This window comes from Cervus elaphus, chromosome 23, assembly GCF_910594005.1.
Source record: "Cervus elaphus chromosome 23, mCerEla1.1, whole genome shotgun sequence".
In the NCBI taxonomy this organism is placed as follows: domain Eukaryota; kingdom Metazoa; phylum Chordata; class Mammalia; order Artiodactyla; family Cervidae; genus Cervus; species Cervus elaphus.
In genome coordinates this window covers 29,994,299-30,012,607 of record NC_057837.1, presented here as the reverse complement: position 1 = coordinate 30,012,607, position 18,309 = coordinate 29,994,299, and the positions used below count along the sequence as shown (strand labels likewise).

Sequence of the window (18,309 nt, the reverse complement as noted above, 5' to 3'; positions counted from 1 at the left end):
AATAGTGATTGCCAAGGAGGAGGGGAATGAGGGAGGATGTTAAAAGGCCAGCAGGAGGGATCCAGTGGTGATGGGATGTTCTGTATCAATGTCATCCCCTGGTTGGGCAGTGACACTAGAATTTCGCATGATGTTGCAAAAATTTTGCATGATGTTGGGGAAGCTGGGGAGCTCTGTGTCATTTCTTAGAACCCCATGTGAATCTACAGTTCTCACAAAATAAAAAGTTTAATGAAAAACAAATCTAGCTTGATTTCTAATCTGGAAAACTTGGGAAAGTTAAAGGTGATTCTCCTCTCTACTAAGTGTTGCCTAAAGACAGAAGTCTTCCACGATGAAGTTGACACCCTCTTCCAGTGGAGGGCTCAGAAACTCTTTGAGCTGTTCCTGCGTGGACCTCACCTCCACCCCAAAAGGCTGGCATCGGCCGCATCATGAGATTCCTATTTGTGGACTGTAGTAACTACAGGTTGTTCAAATGAATAATCACAAACCTAGATTCCTTTAGCACCAATCCTTCTAGAACAGAGCCCTGTATCCTACCCAAGAGTAAAGCACAGTTCAGTGCACACTAAACGGTGAACATAGTTTCTCGAGGTTACCTTTAACTCAAATGTATTACATGAATTTTAACTCAAAACCCTCCCCCCCTGACAATGAATTTTATATTATTTTCACTTTGTTAAAAAGAAACAATGGGGACTTCCCTGGTGGTCCAGTAGCTAAAGCTCGGAGGTCCCAATGCAGGGGCCCAGGTTTGATCCCTGGTCAGGGAACTAGATCCCACATGCTGCAACTTAGAGTTCACATTCTGCAACTAAGACCCACTACAGCCAAGTAAATAAATATTAAAAAGAATGATATATTCTAAAAAGTCCCTCTTGTGTGTATTTCCCTTAATCTTACTCACTAAGACTCTCTATATACTATTTTTAAACCAACAAAAACACGACCCCATATTATGTGATCCCAAACACATCCGTGCTTTAGAAGGTGACATTTTAGCGTGTCAAGCTGTGTTAAGCTTTGGAAGCCGTAAGGAAGAGACACTGGTTGCATGCAGTAGGGGCTTTATTGTGAAGAACCAAGGGAGATAACAAATCAAGGTGCCAGTTAAACAGCCAGGATTCCAAGAGACAAACACGGTTTGGGCCTCGGCAGAGATGGCAGGACCCACGTAGCCCTGGGGATATGGTGCCTCTCCATCCCGGGCAGTAGGCATCTGTGAATCCTACCAGTGGTGGTCTGCCGTTGCTCTGACTCAGATCAGTCTCCTACTTAATTTTTTCCCTTTTCTTTCCTGTATGTTTCCAACTGGTGTGCTTGCTTTCTCTGTCTGGTTCAGATGATCACACATGAAGCTGAGGCAGCCTGCTGGGTCTGGCATTTGTGCCTGGCCCTCTGTACACCGAGGACTAGACTCCGGACAGTCACCCTGAGTCCCAGTTGGTCATTGCCTGAACAGCAGCGGGAACACACACAGACAGCAAGCAGTCCAGGTCGGAGGAACCCCTTAGAAGAGAACCTAAGAGGGCTACGGGCATTCCGGGGACTTGCCAGGACAGGCAGCAATGATTATTCAGGGCTGTCTTATTTTAACATTTCCTCATTGATTGGGGCAACCCTATATTTCAAAAGATGAGATCAGGCTTTGGGCCCCAGTGTGTTAATGAAACAGTCATTTCATTTCAAGCACTTCCCCTGTCTGTGATTTTCACTGTCAGAATAACCGAAAGGAAGAAACGAATCATTGACCAAGCAGGAACTTCATTGACAAACCTTCCACAGATGAGACCCAAATGCGATTCTAATACAAAGAAGAAAGACCCTCCCGAAAGTATTCTTGACCCATTCATCTTGCATCCCCCAGATATGTAAATGCTCTGTGGGGAAATACATTTGTAGATAACACATCACCCTGACAGCAGCAAATTGATCATTTTCCAATCTCTGAAACAAACTCCTAAGCTACTCTGAAACACCGAAGAAGAGTATCACATGATCAATGGGACTGTTTTAAGACCAAGAAGGGGAGGTATCTGTCAAGAGGCAAGCGCTGATATTTCTAGAGACTTGGTTATGTATTTCTTGATGAAGCTTGTGTTGGAAGGTTCCAGAAGATAGAAGTGGTGTCCTGGAAGCACAAAACTGTCAAAATTTCCACTGGTTACATCTTTCCAGGCTGAAAAAACAGAATTGTATTTAATAACAAATGATGCCACCACCCGCAGATTTACTTCCAGGTGTTACTTTTCTAAGAGCTGACACTGGTGGTAGAGTTACTCCCATGGTTTCATGTTCTGTGCATCCTGAATTTCTAATTTCTCAGAGACCTCTCAGTATACAGTGGTATTACCTGCCTTCTCTCATTTTACACAGAACTGACATCTCTCCATTTACACTAGATAAAACTGGGACCAGTTTTCTACTCCATGCAACTGCCAGTTGAGAGGTTTTCTGTTGTTGTTTTTAACTAATACTTTTGTATTAGTTAAATACTAATACTAATACTTTTAACTAATACTTTTGTTTGGCGTTTGTGCCCTGTACTGACCAGACCATTTTTATACAAGTGAATTTTTTCAAAAAGACACTTACTTGAAGTATGGCAATAGTTTAAGGATAAAAAAAGAAGCATGGATATTACACATCCCCTTGTAGTGTATGAAAAAAGGTGCATGGCTGGATTTATGTACTAGTACAGGACATTTTAAAAAAAATCAGATCTGTGCTGCAAGGCCTGCCAGCAACTCTGGCATGGAAATCATCAGATATCTCAATAAAACACCTCAAGCCATCAAAATCATTTCACCTTCCATATCCGCTGGTATATCTTCAGATCCAGAAAAGCATGTTATGTCACAAGAAAGACGAGTCTTAGGGTGTGTGTTACAGCTGCAAATATAAAGATGCCGGTTTGTAACATTTCGTAATAGACACCCCCTAGAATCTTTTCCTATTAATAACCTCATTTAAATCAAACAAGTCCTCACTTCCTTCCCTTTTGCTGTTTACAGCAATACAAACATTTTATTTTATTTTATTTTTATCCATGGCACTTTTACATGTCAGCACCTGAGAGTCACTGTGGTCCAGGTTATTTTCTAAGATCTTCTGGCTTCTGGAACAGCCAGGTGCAGGCAGGTGGCACCTGGGCACCCAGTCCAACTCAAAATGGGGCTGGTTATATAGTATCTTCAACTGTCATTCCCCTGAAATGGCCACCTCTCTATCCCCCAGGCCTCTGTTGTTCGGCAGAGGGTTGCTGTGCGCAGAACAGATGCAGATTTATGGACAGAGGGCCCCTGAGTTGATTCTGCCGATTCTCAGTTTCATCAAAACAGCAGGAAACCATTTGCTGAGAGCTGGTGCTGGGGCTGTGTTAGTCCCTTAGGGACACTTGGGTAAGCACAGCCCCTTTCCTCCTGCCACTTAGAGACTGGCTGGGGAGACAGACATTAATGAAGTCGCCAGGCGATTGAACAGATTGAACAGATGGGTCACCAAGTTCAGGGTGATCTGTGAACACGTGACAAGTGGGGGTGGAGTGACATCAAGCAGGGACTCCCTGGAACATGGGGTTAGACTTGAGATCTGAGTAGATAGGAAAAACTCGGCAACAGGCAGAGATGGCAGGGAAAGAGGGGCCAGGTGAGCACAAACCAGGTGGCTTTTGTTCCATGAGTGAATAGAGAATTGGGACAAATTGCGGTAGAAGAAGCAAGCAAGAGGACTTCCCTGTGGTCCAGTGGTTAGGACTCTAAGCTTCCAATGCAAGGGGTGCAGGTTCAATCCTGGGTCAGGGAACTAGGATCCCACAGGCAACGTGGTGTGACCAAAAAACAATAATAAGCAAGCGAGGGCCACGTGTAGGTCTCCTGAAGGGATCTGGTCATCCTAAGAGTCAGGAAGCCACCAAGAGGATTTAGGGCAAGGCATATCATGACCAGACTTGACAGTCATCCTTTTTTTTTTTTTTTTTTTTTTGCCCCCGCCCCGCCCCGCGTCCTTAACTCCGACAGTCATCCCTTTTGGTACAATGTGTAGAACAGACTGAAGGGGACAAAGGGTTGTCTCTTTCAATAGTCGGGGCAAGAATTCCCACTTCTGCCTGGAATGTAGAAAACCAGGAGTGCCCCTCGCAGCCTAACAAGGAAAAATGCCTGACAAACTGCAAAACCATAAATTCTTGAACTCATCAGGAAGCTGAGTTTGCAAGGCAAACCAGATAGCGAACTCCAGGGAAGGCTGGGCCCCTCTAAGGAGAGGTGGGTCACACGGACTGTCTCATGTGGGCAGAGCACAGGATGAAGGGGTGTCTGCTGTCCATGTGGGTGAGAAGGAACCAGCTACAAATGCTCAAGTGCTGGGGACCAAGCGTGGGGTGATGTGTCAGAGGCAGTTCACACTGACTCACAGGCTCCTGTCCATGGCCCCCCACGAGGGGTTCACGAGAAAGAATAGGAACAGGCAGGAGGTCAGAAATAGCCCTCTCTGCTGGGCAGGTGGACAGCAGGAAATTGGATGCGACCATGAGATGGACACTAACCCCGCCCCCAGTCAAGTCCTCCCCTCCTACTAAGCAGAAATCTCAGTTGCTGGAGGAGGGGCATCAAACACCCCCTCCACGCCCCCCGCCCAGGGCACATGGGAAGATCCATGGATGTAGGGAATGGAAGCATTAACCCTCTACCCTGGGGGAAGGAATGGGAAGGGTCTTGGGCCCCCTGTGCTGTGCTTAGTCACTCAGTTGTGTCCAACTGCTTGCAACCCCATGGACTGTAGCCCACCAGGCTCCTCTGTCCATGGGGATTCTCCAGGCAAGAATACTGGAGTATGTTGCCATGTCCTCCTCCAGGGGGTCTTCCCAACCCAGGGGTCAAACCCAGTTCTCCCACAGGAAGACAGAGTCTTTACCATCTGAGCCACCAGGGAAGCTCAAGAATACTGGAGAGGGTAGTCTATCCCTTCTTCAAGGGATCTTCGTGACCCAAGAATCAAACCAGGGTCTCCTGCATTGCAGGTGGATCCTTTACCAGCTGAGCTGCCAGGCCCCCAGTTCTATACAAAAGCCAAGGGAAAGTCTTCTACTTCTGGGGAGGGACTGGAAACTTCCACCTAATACCCACCAGACCCACCCACAAGGCCTAGACACAGAGGACCTGGCTAAGACTGAAGCTGAAGATTGGCTCGGATATCCAAGAGCTCCCCGTGTTACCCCAGATGCTAGCATCACACATAGGGGGCCAAACAACAGCTGTCAGTGGGGGAGAGCCTGGAGAGAGACAGAAAAATTGAGAAAAATCCTCCAGTCTAGTCTCCACAGTAAGCACACAGTAACTTGGGAGAACCATTGCCCTGAAATGTAACCATAGTAGCAACAAAACCGAAACTCAGCTCCTCTCCAGTCTGGACTGACCCAACTCCCCACATTCAGGGCCTGCCAGAGGAGATGTGCTCAAATCATAAAGTATATTTATGTCAGTTCCATGCATGATATCCTTCAATAGAATATCTGTTTTATGCATGATACCTAGCTTTCAATAAAAAAAAAATTATCAGACACAAAAAGCAATATATAACCTCCATTGTTAAGAGGCAAAGTAATTAAAAGAATAAGACTTCCCAGGTGGCTCAGTGGTAAATTACCAGCCTGCCAAAGCAGGAGACATAAAAGACTCCGGTTCAATCCGTGGATGGTGAAGATCCCTTGGAGGAGGGCATGGCAACCCACTCCAGTATTCTTGCTTGGAGAACCCCATGGACAGAGGAGCCTGGCGGACTACAGTCCATAGGGTTGCAAAGAGTCGGACACGACTGAAGTGACTTAGCACACATGCACAAGGCTCAAATAAGACCCAGATGTTGGAATTGTCAGAGAAGGGCTTGACAGTCGCTATGATGGAGATGCCAAAGGATTTCATGGAAAAAATGGACATATGTGAACAAATGGGGAAGTTCATTAAAGAGGTGAAGACTGCAAGAAAGAGTCCAAAAGAAATTCTAGAAATAAGCAGTAGCAGCAACAGGGCATTCCTTTGACAAGCTATTCAGTAGATTTGATAACGGCTGAGCGAAGAATCAGTCAACATGAAGATGGTTAATGGAAATTATCGAAACTGAAACGAAAAGAAAAAAAAGTTTTAAAAAAAGGAGAACATCTGAGAGCCCTGGGACGATGACAGCCAGCCTGACCTGTGTGTCGTCAGGGTCCCAGAGGGAGAAGACGACTGTGCATTCGTCCGAGTAGGACAGGAGGGCAGCTTGAGTGAAGTGAAGCTGCAAAGCCTTCCCTCCTGCCTCGGATTTTCCTTTTGACCTCCAGGCTTTGAGCCTTGGGGGTGGGTGATGGGCAAGGAGAGGGTGGAGAGACATTTCAGGTCTGATTTCACGTATATTGGGAAAAGCTGAGTGCTGTGGAGAGCTGGAGAGAGGAGAGCAGACCGAGGAAGGGGAAGGAGCGGAAGCAGAAAGGGGAGAATCCAGAACAAGCTTAGGACATTTGAGATTCGGAGAGAGGAAGTGAATCCTTATAAGTAGCTCCTGAGGTTTGATTTGCTGGGGAGAGGGTGAGACTATTAAAAAACTTTTTTTTTTTTTTTTTTTTAATTCTGCAAGTGGAATATCCTTGTGAGTGACTTTTATTTTCAGTCTGGGGGAGGTTTCTTTTGAGAGCTCTTGAGAGTTTAGCTAAACTGCTTTATAATATTGGTGCCTCAGCATCCATGCTGTGTGGCCAGGCAGCTTGTGAGAGTGTGGACCTGACCCTCGGCCTTCCTGGAGCACGTGCAGAGTCACAAACACAGGTGAGTTCCTGTTGTGACCCTCCCCCAGCGGCCTAGGTGACAGCTGCTCCGGGCCCCCCAGAGCCTTCCCTTGTATACCTTTTAGGTAAACCTCCCATGAAGTTGACCAAAACCTGCTCTTTGGGGTTCAAGTTGACCAATCCGGACTTAGCCCGGGAATTCCAAAGCCCTCCACCCACGCCTAAGGGCATGTCCATCAGGTCCGGCCACCTCTCTGCCTGCAGTCGGCCTTGACCTCCCCGTGTGGCCCCACGAGGTGCGCCGTGGACCTCCTCCATGACCCGTGAGTCATGAACTTCTCTATTTCAATTTCTCTCAGGGTCTGTGGTTGAACCTCGGCTCCCTTTCCAACACTCAGGGTTCTTCTTAACAAATGTTAATTCCCCAAAGTCACCAGAGCCTCTGGTAGTGAATTGTTGGGTTGGATTTTTAAAAATTGAGGGTGGTTTGTCATGTGCCATATCCACGCCGTCTCCTAAACACGCCCTCCTGGCCTCCTCACCTACCACACCTTGAGGGGTTTACTCTCAGCATCCCTTCCTCTGAGAGGCGGGACCCTGGATCCAGATCTCACAGCCACTAGGCCAGGGGTCTGGATCCTGGTGAACAGCCTCAACAGAAGGATGTTTGTGCGAGGCTTAATTAAAAAGCAGCTTTTGCCTACGCTATTTCACTGAATGTCCACAGTGCTTTGAATCACGTTTCCTTTGGTGGAAGTAGGGGATGTCGGACTTGGACTGGTGTTTCTTGGATTCTGACTCCATGCTAAGCCAGGAACACAGACAGCACAGCCCTGTGGGGACCACATTTGCTCAGACAGTTGGGGTAGAAATGGAGAGAGATGACAGACCAGGGCAGCTAGTGCCCCTAGTGGTGGAGTAGAGGTGGGCGTCGGCGTGAACGCAGAGATGTGATAAAAATGAACCGGATTGTCTCTGTTCCCAAGGTGCTTCAAGTCTGCGCCCCTTTTTCTTTTTTTAAAGCTATTTGTATAAACTTCTGCTCACAGGCACTGCCTGTGGAGGCTCTAGGTTCAGCTCCAGGCTTTGTGGCAGAAAGAAAGGGAGCACAGACCCATGTGTCCGGCTCCTCCCCAAAGCAGACAAGAGCCAGACGAAACTGAAGAAACGCACGATGGGATAGCATAGTGACTGAGGGCCAAACGCTGGCCCCACAGGACCTGCTGTGGGGACGTTAGAAAAGGAAGAACCTTATGGTTTCAGTTTATTAGGGCCAGTATCTGGAACATTAGGACTTCAGTCCTATTAGAAGAATCAAATGTCAATGAGACCTCTCAGGAGACAGGAATAGTCAGGTGTCATGGAACCAAATGAGTTCTGGAACAAAATTCCCCCAAGAAGCAAACCACTCCCTTGTCTTGGATCACCTCCACATATTTAATAAGTAGGGATCCCCTTCTGCTGTTCCCCTAAGAAGATGAGCATCCTTTGACATTAGTAATTTATGCAACAAATTTTTTTTTATGTGATAAAGCATACTGGATTGGTCAAAAAGTTCATTTGGGGATTCTGTAAGATCTTATGGAAAAACTCGAACAAACTTTTGGCCAACCCAACACACATTGAACCACATTTTTTAAAAAAGATAAAGATGCCCTGTTCATCCTTGATTAATGTAATTTCCATGCCCAGGCTCCATTTTAAGGCAGCAAAAATATCACAGGTGGGCCTCAAAAGAAAACAAGTCAAACTCTGCCTTCCTGGATAAGCATCCTCAGAGAACGGCCAACCTGCATCTTCCATAGATAATTTAAAAAAAAAAGAAAGAAAGAAAACATGCCTCAATGACTTACATGACATCTTTCAAAATGTGAAGATCTGCTAACACTTTGGTAAAGGATTCTTGACTCTGTTCCTCATCACCAACAAAATCGTCACGAATGCCTCCCATTTCCTTCAGTAAAAAGGCAATTTGTTCGACACACATATCATCTTTGAGGAAAGGAAGTCGGGCCTTTGACATGAAACAGTAAAAACATTACTCTGACATTTCATTTAAAGCACCTGTTCAGACCCTGAATGCTCTCTACTCTCCCTTTCGGTGATTTTGAGAGTTCTCTGATGAGGGCTTTCCTGGTGGTCCAGGGGTTAAGAATCTGCCTTGTGGGGAGTGCAAGATGGTGGAGACATAGGTGTACATGGAGTACATCTCTCTCCACGGATACATCAGGAATACACCTTCAGACACAGGAGTGCTCACAGAACATCACCTGATGGCAGACAGGAGTACCTGACCACCGGAAAAGAATCTGCCTTGGTGGTGCAGGGCACACTGGTTCAATCCCTGGTCCAGGAAGATCCCACATGCCGTGGACCAACTCAGCCTGTGTGACACGACTCCTGAGCCCATGTGCGACACCTACTGAAGCCTGTGTGCCCTGGAGCTCCGTTCCACAACAAAAGAAGCCACCGCAGTGAGAAGCCTGCACCATAACTAGAGAAGAGCCCTGGCTCTCTGCAACTTAGAGGAAGCTGTGCACAGCAATGAGGACCCAGCACAGCCAAAAATAAACATTTTTTATTAAAAAAAAAAAGAATGATCCAGTTAGTCTGCTGAAAGTTAAATTCTCTGCTGACTCAGAATGGAGGAAAATACACTTAGAATCAATAGTTTTCATCAGAGATGCCTGGGCCAGTGCAGGCACTGACCAGGAAACAGTTAAAGTGCATTTCAGAGCAAAGATGAGAAGATGACAGTGAAAGAGATTTGTGAGTGTTTCATTAACCAATAGTATCTTTTATTCATCACCATGTCTACTGGTGATCAAAACTCATCAGAAAGGAAAACAATGACTTGATTTCCCCACTGCACTTCCATCCTTCCCACCACCCTCCCTAAGGAAAATGAAATTACTTACATGAGGAGGGCTTGCACTTGACACAAATAAATGTTCTGGTTCTAGATTATATTTTTCTTTCAGATGTAGTGCAGTAAAAAAAGCAATATAAGATCCCATACTACATTTGGGGAAGAAAAACATGACAATAACTATTCAATGAAATTCATAATACATCAGAAGTCCACAAGAACTCATAAACACAGCAATGATCATGAAACAGACCGAAGGAGAGCTTACATTAGTTGAATAATAGCTAACTTATTTGTAAATGGTAGGTTTTCAATGATTTGCAGCAACATCAGCAGTGTTTCAAGACATCCTAGATAATTCAGACTAAGATGGAATACTGATTTCCACCATGTCTTGAAATTAATTTAAATTTCCTTTCCTCCCTGAAAGATAGATGTCACTATGTATTTAATATTTATCAGCAGTTTTCAAGGTATAGTCTGGGGACTTCCAGGAGTTCCTGTCACCTTTTCAGGTGGTCTGTGAGGTTAAAGCCATTTTTAGAATATTGTTAAAATGTTTCCCTTTTAAACTCTCATTTTCTTTTTTTAGGAGAGCATAGTTGAGTTTTCCATACACCACGTGTGTCATGGGTTATCAGCACAGTTGGAATGCAAAAGAGAGAATCTTAGCTGCCTTCTGATAAGCCAGACATGTGTGCCAGAGTGTACCAAATGTGTGCCAAAGTGTAAAATAGTGCCACTCTTCTCACAGTGCTTTTTTGGGAAAATACAGTCTTGCATAAAGTATGTATTCTTTATAGCAGCATATAAGGGGATTATTAATGTTAAGTATCTTGAAAGTTTCATAGTTTTATTTTCTAATATGGTAAATATTGATGGATAAACCACACATAAAATCTCGTTGATCCCCTCAATGCTTCCAGAAGTATTGGGTTGGCCAAAAGGTTTGTCTGGGTTTCTCCATACCATGTTACAGAAACACCTGAACGAACCTTTTGGTCAACCCAGCATTAAAGCAATGCCAGGAGTAAAAAGTTTGTGAACTGCTGTAGACATTACGTAGTTATATTTTGTAGACAGTATTGATCAAGAACATTTTTTGCAACTATCTTCAAGCAATGAACAAAGGAAACTCAGTTCCATGGTCATTGCCGCTGGAGTGTAAACTGAAGGTGATTTGGAAATTTCTATCAAGTGCTCTATCAATGTGTATGTCATTAACCTAAATTCTGGACATGTGGTCCTTAAGAAATTTATAAGAAATGTATACTAAATTTTCTACAAAAATGTCATCAAAGTGCTTTTATAACAGAAAAAAAGATAGAAATAATTCTTCTCTTAAAAGGAATTGACAAAATCATCTTGCAGCGATTACAGATCTCCATAGCAATAGTTTAAGTGGGGGGAAAATTAGGAAGAAATATAAAATAGGATCCCAACACGCAAAAATACTATGGAGCCACATCAAAATTCTGAAGGATTATCTGGGATAATGGATACTTTGATTTTTCATTTTTTTTTTTTTTTGCTCAATCGTATCTGTAAATATATATAATACAGGAGCCAAAATGTACTGAGTCCTTACCATAATTAATACCAAGTAATTTATGGTTATTATTCATTTAATCCTCAGAAATGGAGCCATTATCATTCCGGCTTCCCAGAGGAAGAAACTTAATTCAGAAACCCAAGGAAGTTGCCAAAGGTCAAACTGAGTAAGAGGCAGACAGAATTCTGATATTTATGATTTAACCTTAAAATCCTACAGATTAGCTTAAGAAATACATACTCTTTATATCCTTTTTAATTTTAAAAATAAATGGGATATACGTTGCTGCTAGAGTCTTGATTTTACAAATCTTAATGCTTTCTGCCTAAAAGGGAAAAAAAGTCAGATGATTGTACAGACTGGCCAATTGTAAGAGCCGTGGCTGGTCAGAGTTACCCAACATGCTGGGGCTATTTTCAAAAGAGAAGATACCAAGAGAAGCCTAGGATCTACACACTCCTGAAGGAGAGGTTTCCATTCATTTCAGCACTAGGCCTTTCCATCTTTTCGGTCCCTACTAGGACTTCTTTCAGTCTGACTTTCTCATTTGAGAAGAGCTCTAACCATACTGAATCCATCATTCTTTCAAGCAGTGGTGAAACATCAAAACCAAACTAAAACAAAGGCACACATCCCAGAAGACACAGAGGACAACGTTAACCATGGATCTGTGGTGGAAAAAAGTCCCCCAAATGTTTTTCAAAACAGAGGTTTAAAAACAACAACAATAAAAAAAAAAAAAAAAAACGGAGGTTAAATACCTGTGACCAAAAAATGCAAAATTTTCACCCTGGATGATCGGCAGTAGGGCACAGGCAATTTCATCAACCACCTGATGCATGTCACTTGCAAAAGGTTCGTCAAGCCGACTTTCTCTCCCAGCAAGCCGTATGGCATGCACTGGAAGTAAAGGAAGACGGTTAATGTGTGCAGATGGTGGGAGGGTTGCTGTGATACTGTGAAAGGGCTTAAGTTAATATGGTGGGAAGAGTTTCAAAGATGTGAATAATATTAGTCAAATGTAAGGAGAGAAAAATTTTAGAATTTGCTGATTAAATAACACAAGCTATAGCAGACTACATATCTGAAAAATACTCTCCAACATTTAGAATTTTTTAAAAAACGTTTAGAAACACTGGATGAATCACATGCATGCAGAGTTTGGCTCACACTAAGGTAAATGGTATAACTAGAAAAGAGAAAAAATAAGAGGGAATTAAAAATTCCAGTCAGGAGCCCATTACACAGAGTGAAGTAAGCCAGAAAGATAAACACCAATACAGTATACTAATGCATATATATGGAATTTAGAAAGATGGTAACAATAACCCTATATGCAAAACAGAAAAAGAGACACAGGTGTATAGAACAGACTTTTGGACTCTATGGGAGAAGGCGAGGGTGGGATGATCTGAGAGAATAGCATCGAAACATGTATATTATCAAGTGTGAAACAGATCGCCAGTCCAGGTTGGATGCGTGAGACAAGTGCTCGGGGCTGGTGCACTAGGATGACCCAGAGGGATGGGATGGGGAGGGTGGTGGGAGGGGGGGGTCAGGATGGGGAACACATGTAAATCCATGGCTGATTCATGTCAATGTATGGCAAAAACCACTACAATATTGTAAAGTAATTAGCCTCCAACTAATAAAAATAAATGAAAAAAAAAACTGGAAAAAATAAAAATAAAAAAAATAAAAATTCCAGTCATGAGCCTATGCTAACAGAATGATTGTCTATGGCTTCTTGTTGTTCAGTCGCTTAGTTGTGTCTAACTCTTTGCGACCCTACGGACTGCTGCACACCAGGCTTCCCTGTCCTTCATCTCCCGGAGCTTGCTCAAACTCGTGTCCATCGAGTTGGTCATGCCATCCAACCATCTCATCCTCTGTCATCCCCTTCTCCTCCTGCCTTCAATCTTCCCCAGCATCAGGGTCTTTTCCAATGAATCAGTTCTTTGCATCAGGTGGCCAAAGTACTGGAGTTTCAGCTTCAGCATCAGTCCTTCCAATGAATATTCAGAACTGATTTCCTTTAGGATTGATTGGTTGGATCTCCTTGCAGAACAAGGGACTCTCAAGAATCTTCTCCAGTACCACAGTTCAAAAGCATCAATTCTTCAGAGCTCAGCTTTCTTTATGGTCCAACTCTCATATCCATACATGACTACTGGAAAAACCATAGCTTTGAAGAGACCGACCTTTGTCAGCAAAGTAATGTCTCTGCTTTTTAATATGTTGTCTAGGTTGGTCATAGCTTTTCTTCCAAGAAGCAAGCCTCTTTTAATTTCATGACTGCAATCACCATCTGCAGTGATTTTGGAGACCAGGAAAATAAAGTCTGTCACTGTTTCCATTGTTTTCCCATCTATTTGCCATGATGTGATGGGACTGGATGCCATGATCTTTGTTTTTGAATGTTGAGTTTTACGCCAGCTCTTTCACTCTCCTCTTTCACTTTCATCAAGAGGTTCTTGATGAGGTTCCTCTTCACTTTCTGCCATAATGGTGGTGTCATCTGCATATCTGAGTTTACTGATATTTCTCGCAGCAATCTTGATTCCAGATTGTGCTTTGTCCAGCCCGGCATTTCACGTGATGTACTCTGCATATAAGTTAAATAAGCAGGGTGGCAATATACAGCCTTGATGTACTCCTTTCCCAATTTGGAACCAGTCCATTGTTCCATGTCTGTTTCTAACTGTTGTGTCTTGACCTGCATACAGGTTTCTCAGGAGGCAGGTAAGATGGTCTGGTATTCGCATGTCTTAAGAGTTTTCCACAATTTGTTGTTATCCACACAGTCAAAGGCTTTAGCATAGTCAACGAAGCAGATGTTTTCCTGGAATTCTCTTGCTTTTTCTTTGATCCAACGGGTGTTGGCAATTTGGTCTCTGCCTTTTCTAAATCCAGCTTGAACATCTGGAAGTTCTCGGTTCACGTGCTGTTGAAGCCTAGTTTGGAGAATTTCGAGCATTATTTTGCTAGCGTGTGAAATGAGTGCAATTGTGCGTAGTTTGAACATTCTTTGGCATTCCCTTGGTTTTGGATTGGAATGAAAACTGACCTTTTCCAGTCCTGAAGCCACTGCTGAGTTTTCCAAATTTGCTGGCATACTGAGTATAGCACTTTAACATCATCATCTTTTAGGATTTGAAACAGCTCAGTAGGAACTCCATCACCTACACTAGCTTTGTTTGTAGTGATGCTTCCTAAGGCCCACTTGACTTTGCATTCCAGGATGTCCAGGACTCTAGGTGAGTGATCACACCATTGTGGCTTGTATCAGGAATATAAGACACCAAGTTTCCAGGGTGGCTGAGAAGGACAAGGCATTGAAGTGCCTTAAATTTATGAGAAAGGCAAATAGACCAATGGCACAGAATAGAGAGCTTAGAGATAGACGACATACGTGTGGGAACTTACTTTTTGACTGTGTTGACATTTAAAATCAGTGGGAAGGAAAGTGTAGGTCTCTGAATAACCAAGTCAGCTGATTATTAACCTAGCTCTTACATGATATAGAAAAGTCAATTCTAGCTTGAATATGACAAAATGATTCATATCAATGTATGACAAAACCCACTGGGGAAAAAAAAATTGATAGAAGAAAATATTGGCGAATAACTTTGTGACTGACAGTTAGGGTATACTTTTTACAGTAAGCCGTAAGAAGTGCAAACTTTAAGAGAGATAAACTTGACTATATTAAAATTTAAGACTTCCATGGATCAAAAGACAACATGTGAAGAAAGAAATGGCATAGACTGGGAAAGACATTTTAACCTCCACTACCTAAAAAATTAGGGTCATAAATATGTAAAGAATTTCTAGACATCAATAAAAAGAAGAGAATCAATTGGAAAAGTAAGCATAAGAATCTGATGAGAAACTCACAGGAAATGAAGCATAAATAGAAATATGAGTTTGAGCAAAATCCAGGAGATTGTGAAGGACAGGGAAGGGTGGCCTGCTGCAGGAGTCCATGGGGTGGCAAGGAGTCGGACACAACTGAGAGACTGAGCAACAGCAAGAATATATACATAAGAAAAACGCCCAGGCGCATCTATAGCAAGGATTGCTCCGTTTAAAATCAGAGGAATTTATCTTGTAATTGGAAGTTGTACCTTTTGACCACCTTCACCCCTTTCTTCCAATCACTTCTGTTCTCTGAATTTGTTCTTTTAGATTCCACATATAAGTGATACCATATAGTATTTGTCTTTCTCTGTCTGACTTATTTCACTTAGTACAATGCCCTTAAGATCCATCCATGATGTTGCAAATGGCAGGATTTCCTTCTTTTCAGCTCAGTATTAACTATTATTTCATTATCTGTCTATCTAGATATCACGTTTTCTATATCATTCATCCATCAGTGGACACTTAGGTTGCTTCCATGTCTTGGCTATTGTAAGTAATGCTCTAATGAACATGGGACGTGTAGCTATCTCTTTGAGATAACCAGTTTTGTTTCTTTCAATATATACCCAGAAGTGGAATTGCTGGATCACATGGTAGTTCTATTTTTAATTTTTTGAGGAACTTCCATACTGTTTGCCAGAGTAACTTCACTAATTCATATTCCTACCAACAGTGCTCAAGGGTTCCCTTTTCCCCGTGTCCTCATCAATGCTTTTGTCATTTTGGGAACCAGCATTTTAACAGGTGTGAGGTGATACCTTGTGGTTTTGATTTGCATTTCCCTGATGATGAGTGATGTTGAGCATCTTTTCATGTACGTGTTGGCCATGTAAGTTGTCTTTCAGAAAACATCTATTCAGTTCCTCTGTTTATTCAATTTTAAAATCATTGTTTTTTGGTATTGAGTTGTATGAGTTCCTTGTATGTTTTAGCTATTAACTCCTTCTTAGGGGTTTTATTTGCAAATATTTTCTCCCATTTGGTAGGTTGCTTTTTCATTTTGCTGATTCTTTTGTGGTGCAGAAGCTTTTTTAGTTTGGAGTCATCTTGTTTATTTATCTTACTTTTGTGTTTGGGCTGTAGGTGTCATCTCTGAAAAATCGTAACCAAGATTAATGTCAAGGAGCTTTTTCTTTGTTTCCTTCTAGGAGATTTATAATTTCAGGTCTTATGTTTGAGTCTTTAATTCTTTTTGAGTTAATTTTTTGAGTGAGTGATGAGAGTGGTCTAGTTTCATTCTTCTGTGAATATCCAGCTTTCCCTGCACCATTTATTGAAGAGACTGTCTTTTCTGTGGGCTTTCCTGGTGGCTCAGCTGGTAAAGAATCCACCTGCAATGCAGGAGACCTGGGTTCGATCCCTGCGTTGGGAAGACCCCCTGGAGGAGGGCATGGCAGCCCACTCCAGTATTCTGGCTGGGAGAATTCCATGGACTGTACAGTCCTTGGGGTTGCAAAGCATCCAACAAAACTGAGCGACTTTCACATCGCTCTCGTCAAATGTTTGCTGACTATGTATTTGGGAGGTTATCTCTGGACTTTCAATCCTATTGCATTTGCCTGTGTGTCTGTTTTTATGCCAAAGGATACTATTTTGATTACTATGAGTACATTCTAGGGATATAATGTACAACATGGTGACTATAGTTAACAATATTGTACTGCATATTTGAAAATTGCTAAGAGAATAGATCCAAAAAATTATCACAGGAAAGATAACTGAAACTATTTAAGAGGATAGATGTTAACTAAACGTACATGATGATCATTTCACAATACATACATGTCAAGCTATGTGGTTCAGCTTAAACTTATTCACCATGTGCAGGCATGTGTGTGTGTGTGAGTGCGCTCAGTCACTCAGTCATGATGACTCTTTCAACCCCATGGACTGTAGCCCGCCAGGCTCCACTGTCCATGGAATTTTTTAGGCAAGAGTATTGGAGCGAGTTGCCATTTCCTCCTCCAAGGGATCTTCCCAATCCAGGGATTGAACCTGCGTCTCTTGCGTTTCCTGCCTTAGCAGATGGATTCTTTACCACTGTGCCACCTAGGAAGCCCCAAGCTTCTTCAGTCATTTACATCTCAATAACATTGGAAATAATAGAACAAAATCAGAATAATTTCATGCACAGATTGGCAAAAAATTTAAAGTCTTGGCAATAACAGTGTTGTCAAGGGTATAAAGGGATTCGAATTTTCATGTGCTGCTTTGGCAGTATAAATCTTTGCAGTTCCTTTGGAGGACAGTTTGAAGTAGAGACATTCCTATTCCAATACCCAGAAATTCCACCTTTAAGTATAGACTTTTACCCATGCATGCATGAACACATACAGTTGCCCCTTGAACAACAAGAGTTTGAACTGGGAGAGTCCACTTATATGCAGATTTTTTTTCAATAGTAAGTATACAGTACTACAAGAAATGCAGCTGGTTAATTCCACAGATGCTGAACCCTGAAAACAGAGGGCCAACTACTCATTATACATGGATTCTCAACTGTGTAGAGGTTCAGCATCCCTAACCCCTGCACTATTTAAAGGTCAACTGTATATGAGACTGCTCACAGAAGTTATTACACATAGCAGAAAAAGACCTTAATACCTATAAAGAGAAGACTAGACACATATAGTCACACAGTGGAATAATATATACGAGTTAAAAGTCAGTGAAGTAGAGAGTCACATATTCAAGGGATGAATCTCAGAAAAACAGAGGGGAAAAAAGCAAGCTTCAGAGGAACATTTACAGTATGTTACATTTATATAAAGTCAGAAAAATATGTGAAATATCTATCTTAGACTGTCAACTGTTGATTGAAAACCTCATACGAAATTACCTTCAATAATTTGTAAAATATATTTATATATTAGTAACAGGGCTCTCTTCTTCTAGTGCATGGGTTTTGGGGAGACCTCCATGGCAGAGTGTTAGTACCTGGAAATGGAGAGAAAGCGGCTTGGAAAGCATGAGGGAGCAGAGTTGTAGTGGCTGAGAAAGGCACCTTGGAAAGGGAGGAACATCCCTTGGAGGCCTGATGGCAAAAATAAAGAAGGAAGTGACTGAAGATAAGAGCCCCACAGATGCCAGGTAGCATCAAAGAATCAGAAGAATGAACCCCCCCCAACTCCACAGTGTCATTTATTTATAAACTGCACTTCACTTATAGTGACAGAAGAGGGCACCCTTGAACTAATA

General features: G+C 42.6%; 1 protein-coding gene across 6 annotated transcripts in view; it reads right to left on the bottom strand.

Annotated features, from left to right (window-relative positions):
- Positions 1 to 1,053: 1,053 nt before the first annotated feature.
- Positions 1,054 to 18,309, bottom strand: part of LOC122681636 (S-acyl fatty acid synthase thioesterase, medium chain-like) — a 39,426-nt gene continuing 22,170 nt past the window's right edge. For 5 of the 6 annotated variants that reach the window (XM_043883909.1, XM_043883907.1, XM_043883908.1 and 2 more), the window contains 4 exons: positions 11,949 to 12,087; positions 9,685 to 9,784; positions 8,620 to 8,780; positions 1,054 to 2,182 (listed from right to left, as the gene is read on the bottom strand). In XM_043883909.1, coding sequence (XP_043739844.1) covers positions 2,152 to 2,182; positions 8,620 to 8,780; positions 9,685 to 9,784; positions 11,949 to 12,087 — 431 coding nt within the window. In that variant the 3' untranslated portion in view covers positions 1,054 to 2,151. The remainder of the gene's footprint in view (positions 2,183 to 8,619; positions 8,781 to 9,684; positions 9,785 to 11,948; positions 12,088 to 18,309) is intronic. The other variant, XM_043883912.1, reaches the window with a different exon arrangement.